This window comes from Manacus vitellinus, unplaced genomic scaffold (genome assembly GCF_001715985.3).
Source record: "Manacus vitellinus isolate BGI_N305 unplaced genomic scaffold, ASM171598v3 scaffold_10_pilon, whole genome shotgun sequence".
Taxonomy (NCBI): Eukaryota; Metazoa; Chordata; class Aves; order Passeriformes; family Pipridae; genus Manacus; species Manacus vitellinus.
Window position 1 is genome coordinate 19,023,117 of NW_021938838.1, and position 8,049 is coordinate 19,031,165.

The following is an 8,049-nucleotide window of genomic DNA, read 5'->3' on the forward strand; positions in this document are numbered from 1 at the left end:
CAGGCAGGGAATGGCACTGCAGCACTTCCTGGAGCTACAGCTTCAGCAAGGTCTGTGTAGAGGTGAGTGGGAGCTGGGTTAGGCTTTTGCCCACCTGGAAGAAATCTGCCAGAAATTGCCTTTTCTGTCACCTGCTCTCATGGTTTGGGTTTCTTTGGGCTTTTTAAAGTATGTTTTCTGAAACAACTTTACAGACAAGATAAAAGCACAGTTGAACAAGTGAAGCATCTGCTGAAGCACAGTTACTTGACTGAAGAAAAACATGCCACCTTCAGTTTAAATTTGTGACCTAATGCCTGGTATCAAATAGAAATCCTTGACCACGTGGGCATTCTGAAAGATTTTTTTAGTCTTGTGTTTTGGATTTTTTTTAGGGGGTGGGATTAGATTAAAGCAGAATCTTTTATTTCATCCTTTCCTTAAAAAAACCCAAGCAGCATGCTCCAACCATCAGGCCTCCATGGGTAAGCAGCCCTTTGCAGGTCAGCTTTAGCACACCCAACCCTTTTGCCTTCTCTTGCTGCCCAGGTTTAGCTCTGGTATTTTATCAGGCCCTCAACTGGAGAATATTTTTCTTCCTCAAAGGAACATAAGACAGTAGTATTGTTAGTTCAGCTGAAGTTTTTGTTCAGTGAAGTACCCTCCTTGGGAACTTCCTTCTACTCTTCAGAGCTCTACATAAAGCACAGGCTTTTCTTGTTCTTGCTCCGTGAGTCACTCCATGATCCATCTCTAGCTGTCTGCTGGCTTGGCAGGTTAATTCACCCCTTAGGTGCTATTGTATTTTCTTTCCCTGCTGCTTTTTTAAAAAAATACAAATAATTACTTCTTCTGTGATGTTTATGCAGTGGCTCTCTTCTATTAACTTCAATTTAGCATCCATTGAAGCTCAGTTCCTGTTCCCTCTCTATAAAGTCTTGGTAAGTGTAAAGGTTCAGAAAACAGCTCCTCATTTGGTCAGTTCCTTTCTGACAATGCACATAAAAACAGCAATCCAGGTATAACCTGGGGGAAACTGGCAGTGCACCCACTGACAACTTCTGGGCACCAAAAAGCAGACAGACAATCTTGTATCTAAAGGTACTGACTGAATTATTTTATGATGTAAACAAAACCAGAATTTTTGGCCACAGAACTAACTTGTTCTATTTTTCAAAAAGACTCTGAGAAACAGTTTGAGAGAATGATCCCAGATTGGAACTGGGTTGGTATTCCAGCTTCATCTTGTGCCTTTTGTTACTGTTGTTCTAACTGCCCTCAGCTATGGAATCACTGAGGTCCCAGACACACCGAGCCTCCAGCCCTTCAGAACTGCAGAAAGCAATTGCTGCAATTCCTGCTGCTGGAAGGGGATTGTTCAGAGCTGGAAATCCTGGCTTAGTTTTTAAGCTACTGAAATTATTTATGAAGGCAATTAAGCCACCTCTTCATATTGTCAGAAATAAAGGACTAACCAGTGTATTTAGGACTCCCAGAAGGGCAGTGGCAGCCAAGGTGAGACAAGTCTACACCACATAGCAGCACTTCCCCAGTGCCAGGGGGCCCTCAGTGCCACCCCAGTGCAGTGTCAGGGGCACAGCAGAGCTGCTGCCAGGCACAGTCTGCAAACCAGCTCAGCACAGGTCTCTAACACCCCAGGAGTTTGGAAAGAAGCAGCATCCAAAAGAGAACCTCTTGGAAGAGGGAAAGCATCTGACCTTTCCTGCTGTCCTGAGTCTCAGCTGTTTGCACAGGGCTGGTGTGTAGGAGGAGGGAGCTGCCAACACTCCTCCCTTTGGGAATGCACTGACCCAACCCACCCGTGCAGAGCACACACTGACCCTGTAACTGTGTCTCAGCAGCAGGAATTTCCTTTGGCTGGAGGCTCAAATGAAATTGTAGATATAAAAAAGGAATCTTACAGAGTGCTCTGTATTTCTGTTCATTCTGCTCACCTCCTCTGCTTCACAGCAGCAACAAGGTCTGGCCCTGAGAACATGGAGAACAGGCTGTCTCCGTTGGCTGAGGAGGTCTCATCACTTGAGCTGGCAGAGTCTCCTTGAGTTCCAGACCAGCTATTTGTCACATCACTGCAACACAAGAAGTTGTGTTAGTCCTTGTATTTACAGTGCCTGGTCCAGAATGTGTCCCAGTTGTGCTGAGCCTGTCACAGGTGATACCTCAGAAAACAAAGACATTTCAATACTTGGGAAAATGTGCCAGTAACACAAATACTTTCACTTGTCTCAGTGGCCACATTAACTGCTTTGTCTGTTACAGCTTCTTTATATATATTTTACTAAAACAATAATGTCCATTAAAAGTGCCTCTCCTGTTCAGGAAGGAGAAGTGATGCTTGGGTTTGGAATCACTTGACTTTTTCACTGCAAAACTGAGCCAGAACACAACTGTCCTACTGGTTTCACACCAGCTCAAGTCACAGCTGTTACACTGTGGACAAAGGGACAGAGAATCTTGAAACACTTCTGTTGTAAATAGTTATGATTTGGAAGAGACTAAGAACCACTAATGTACTTGCTGTAAGGTACCTGCCTTTTAGGAGCAAGATTAAGTGGCTAAAATCTGGAAAACTTAATTCAGTCAGGCACTGCATCACTTTTCATCAAAAGTGGGTCTCAAAGGTTTTCAGAATATTCAGAGAAAACTCTCTGAATGCATCTGTGCTGTAGATGCCTTATTCCCTCTGGAGGCACAGTCAGTCTCCACACCACTCCAGAGGAGACATCAAACCTGTCAGTGCCCCTGCAAAGCAGGAGGGGCTCATTGCTCACTCCTGACAGAACGAAGTGCAGCTGGAAAAAACATCCAGCACTGCCCCATCCTGCCAAGTCAGGCTGCCAGACAGAGCCACAGTGTCTTACCCCTCTGCGAAGTACTCGGGGAAGGGCCATGTTTTGTGGGGCTCGTCGGGCAGGGCCCAGTTGCCGCGCGCGGTGCTGGTGCTGGGCCGGCGGAGCTGCTGCGCCTGCCGCTTCTGCTGCATGGCCTGGTTCACCCCGGCGACGTAGCGGGCGAACTCGGGGTCAGAGCCAACTGGGGGGACAAACCAACACTGCTGACGTTCGGCTCCTGCTGCTGCACTTACCCCAAATTCCATCCTTCAGCCTTCACCACCCCCCACAGCAAAATCCCCTCCCTGGTGGCAAAGGGGAGCCACCGGTGGGTTCCTCTTGACAGACGAGCACATACACAGCACCCATGGGGGGGAATAATTAACACTTGGAACTACACCCTGGCATTCCAGCAGGGAAGTAGGATCTGTCCTGTGACATGTGTGCACACTGACAGGTCCAATATCCATCAGCAGATTTAAAGCCTGTACATTTATCCACGCCCAGCAAAAAAGAACACTCCAATTACTATAGTTGCTGCAGGAGTGCAACCAGCTAAGATGTGGTCCTGCTTACTGGGGAAATCAGAATTTCAGAGCCCCAAAACTGCCTACTTCCTACAAGGATGAAAGAATTTGGAAAACATATTGATCCTGATCCACAAAATATTTCAGAGTAAGAATCATATTTACAGAAAAAAGCAGTAATTTAAAAATTCTTCCATTCTTAAAGTGATTTATGTGTCCCAAGCATCTGGTAAAGGACGAGCATGATCTTGAGCAGACACAGCAAAAGCCTTAATGCAGAAGTGTTTCAATGCTCCACTGGTCAGAGCAAGCAGTTAGATTAGAAGGAATGCTGCTATGATTCAGTGTAATTGAGTTTCCACAGCTTCTGTTTCTCTTTGCCTTTTGTTTTTTCTTCCCTGAGAAAAGCCTTTGCAATCTGACTGGATTTATGGAAGATGTCTAGACTACACACACAGGAATTGCAGTGGGAAGTGCAGAGCTGCTGCTTGCCAGGCTCAGTCTGAGATTAAGAGTGAGGACTGAAGAACATCCAACAATCATGCACAGCTCAGGAAGCAGAAACCTCTTTCCTGTGGCAGCTCCCTACATTCAATTCTGCATTTACAAGATAAGTTTCCTTGTTCTCATTTGACACGTCCAGAAAAGAGCTCCACAACGTTTCGTGGGATGCAAATGACAGGGAGGTAATTTTGTTTCTCTGCATCCTTTACTACCCAAGCAAGGGACAGAGCTGTGACAGAAACAAAACATCCCCACTAATGCTCCTTCTCCCCCTTGAACATCTTTATATCAGCTTAAGATGAGGCTGGAAGCCAGACAGCTCCTCAGATCCAAGGACAGAGTCTGGATGGGATCTGAAGGGCATCCAGGCTTTTTCCCTGTGGGTAGCATTAAGTGCTAAATCACTGGTATATTCAAAACAGAAACCTGTGTTACCTTTTGTCTCACTAAAAACATGTCAGGTGAACAGCTTTGTAACAGAGAGTTTTTTACTTCAAAAGACTTGGAGTTCTCAACACTAATTCTGCTAGTTCTTACTGCAACATTCCTTCATCAAGTCCTTACAGTGATAGAAGTACAGCAAAATACATTTTTGGTAGCTAGTTAAGCCTTTGACATGAAAAGCCATCAGTTTTATAAATTCTTAATTAGTACATTTGCATCTGAAAAGAGACATTTTCAGACACTAAAAATATTTATTAAAATAGTAATGTGATTTCTTTCAAATGACAAATGTGCAGTCCTAGGAAAGCCTGGAAATGAAAAAAATGGTTTGTGTTTTAAAGCTTTTTGTACTTCACTAACTAAAGCTTAGATTGAAAATTCCTACACCACAGCTCAACCTGGCAAGTTCTATGAAGAAAAGTTATCTTTCCAATGGAAAAGTCTGTTCAATTGGAAGGGGGGGGGTTTTGTTTGGTTGGTTTTGGTTTTTTAAATTCCAGATCTGTGGAAAATGCTGTTTACTTATCACTACAAGTGTAAAAGGGCAATGCACTGAGCACCACTGATGAGCTTCAGTCACCTTTTCTGAGTGTCACTTCCTAAGTCCTTGACCTTCATCCAGTGGACCAAACTGAGCAGTTTTATAGAGACTGAAAGGAAAATACTACAGAAATAGAATGGATTCAAAATGCTGAAAATGCCAGTTCTTTGTATACCTGCTGTCTTTTCCCTACACAGACACACATGGATTTAGTGCTTAGTAAAGATCACTCTGTCCTTACTTAAAGGTTGTGATAATCCCTAAGTCCACACCATAAGTAAGATTATGCTAATTCAGACTTACAGGTGTTAAGCAACAACATAACTCTGATGCCTATTTTTGCCTTACAAACTCCACTGATTTATTAACTAAACTGACAAAATAACTTTAAGAATTACGAGCCAGAGGAGCTGGTTTGAGACACCTCCACGTTCCAAAGACAGACAGAGCCCCGGGAACCGGATCCTGCTCTGATAAAGGGTTTCCTGTCCTCCTGCTGCCTCCCTCCAGGCAGCTCCCCTAAGTGCACACTGCACATTCCTGGAGCTGTGTTCCAGGCCAACAGGGATTATATTTACAAGGCAAGGGATGTGTAAGTTGTTCTGAGTACTACAGTCAGAACCACAGAATATTCTGGGTTGGAAGGGACCCACAGGATCATGGAGTCCAACTCTTCAGTGAATGGCCCCTACAGGGCATTGAACATTCAGCTCCTCTGAGATTCTACAGCTGATTTCTTAGACTTCAGCTATTTGTTTATGACTAAAATTTTATCTCACTTCATCTTTGACAACAATCCATCCATATTTGCAATTTATTGGTGGTCCAAACACATCTGGCAAACCTCATGGCACTTGCTTTTTAGTCTCCAATCCTTTGACATCCAAGCTTTTCAATGCAGAAGCAGCTGCAGAACAGGAACCAGCATGATTCCCATGGAATTGCAGAGTAATGGAGGGAAAATGTGGGGATATGAGAAAGATGCATCACTATCTCCATATTACAAGACTAGTAAAGAGCAGGAAGAGTCATTCTGGGGAGAGGGAAAATACCTGAGCCCAAGAGTTTGATTTGAAACAATTTTATAAATTAAGAATAGGAGGAACATCTACAACTGGGACAAGAAATAAGGAATCAGTTCTCATGCTTGCTCATTAATGAAAGTTTCTTGCACTTCAAGATTAACTTCTGTTAACAAAGCAAACTGGCACACACACAAATCCCTGCCTGCCCTGGTCAGCACCCCCACATCTGGGGGCAGCACGAGGAAACACAGTTATTGCCAGCAATATTTCACAGCATTCTTTGGAAAAGGACTCTTACAAAAAGTATAAGAAAGGAAAAGGCACACACCTGCAGGGTCAAAAGGCAGGATTTCTCCCAACATCCCAAACACTCCATCAGTTTGGTCACGATTTGGCCATGTGTTGTTCCTAGGTCCTTGTGGTTTCTGTCCTAACATCTCTGACATCATATTGTCCATATAGCTGCTCACAAGACCCAAGCTGTACAAATCAGAGCTTAAATCTGAAAATCCAGGATTGTTCCACTGGTTTATATGAGACAATCCAGTTCCAACAGCCTGGGCTTGCTGCTGTGAAGAATTACTGAGCCATTTGGCAGGTACACGTTGCTGTGGTCCAATAGGTTGAAGCAAGTGTTGGTAATACTGCATTTGCTGCTTCTGGGATTGCTGCTGCTGGGACAAGCCTTGCTGAGAAGGATGCAGGGGAGGGTGAGACACAGACTGGGGCTGCTGCTGGACCGCCCCCGACTTCTGTTCCGCTGCTGCAGAGGAGGCAACAGAGTTCCTTCGTTTCACCATCGGAGAGGTCTGCTGGGATTTGCCCATGTTGAAACCAGACAGGAAATCGATAACGTCCTGCATTTCTTGGTCAGTTGGTAAATTCATGCCTTTGTCATCCTTGCCATCATCTGTCTTGAAGAAGCTGTCCCTCCTGTCCCCCAGGAAGCCGTTGGCCAGCTGGCCGCCCGTGCCCGGCTCCGCGGCCCGCGGGAAGCTCCCGATGCTCAGGATGCTCTGCAGCCGCGCGTCCACGGCCGGGGGCACCTTCGCCTTCTCCTCAGAGCAGGAGCTTATGAACACGTTTTTGGAAGGCGTGTTGGGGATGGAGTAACTGCCAGTGCTGCTCGTACTGGTGCACGAAGTTTTTTTTGTAAACCGTGAGGTCAGTTTTGAGAATGTCTTTTGGAGACCCCCTGAAGATTTGCTTCCGTTTCCCGAGGGCAAGTCAACCTGGTTCCCAAAGTCTGAGATTTCACGCTGTAACTGGATCTGAATGCAAGGCAAAGCTTGCTCCCTGCAGCAACGAGAACCACATATATCAAACCACCTAATACATAACTGAGTTTGTACTTTGGGGGAAAATATGGATTTGGATAACAGAGAAAGAAACAGCACCAAAGACTGCCAAGTTCATCAGCTACTTCTTATGGTAACTGCAAATTATTGCTAGCATTTGCATTACTTCCCATTCCTTAAGAAAATCAGAATTGTGTTTCAAGACCTAAATGGAGCCTAATTTAATATAAATTAAGCATTTTTGTAAGAGAGAAACAAATACTTTTGTACCCTTGGAAAAGCTGCTGGTTTGGTCTTAAGCAGCCTCCTGTATCTATGGGGATTACCAATGTCTCACTCTCACCTGGACTCCCATTTTTCCTTTCTGACAAGCTGGTACCATCAAATCTCTCAGCACAGTTCACTCAGCAATGACAGCTTAGTTTAAACTAAGGAAGTGGAGTGTGAGGCTCAAGAGGAGACGTACCTTCCTTCCTTCCACCTGTGTATATCAAACACAGCAGTGTAGAGCACATCTACCAGCCCCAGGGTCTTCTCCGGATCCAAACTCCTCTGTAGCAAAGACATTGTTGCTGGATCTTCTTTCAGGCACCTGTAATCATGGAGTTTAAACTAAAAATCAAAACGTTTGTTTTCTACCTTAAACAATTCTGCCACATCAGAAAACAGAAGGGCAGTGGCTGCACTCCTGCAGCACAACCCACAAACCCCTGGGGATTCCTGCACCTGCAGCCAGAGCAGTTTCTTCCTGCTGTGGGACACACAAGTGATCCCACGCAAAGTTAAGCAATTCCATGTCTTTATACCATGACTGCCGATGAGCTCTTGAGCAGGCACAGCTGAGGCCCAGCAGAGCAAACGCTGAGCACCCAACACCCT

The 8,049-nt window shown here is 45.0% G+C and overlaps 1 protein-coding gene across 1 annotated transcript in view; it reads right to left on the bottom strand.

The window, feature by feature from the left end:
* Positions 1-8,049, bottom strand: part of KIAA0355 (KIAA0355 ortholog) — a 28,296-nt gene that overhangs the window by 1,760 nt on the left and 18,487 nt on the right. The window contains 4 exon segments of the mRNA XM_008929256.4: positions 1,935-2,069; positions 2,862-3,033; positions 6,201-7,168; positions 7,637-7,762. Of these exon segments, the coding sequence (XP_008927504.3) occupies positions 1,935-2,069; positions 2,862-3,033; positions 6,201-7,168; positions 7,637-7,762 (1,401 nt within the window).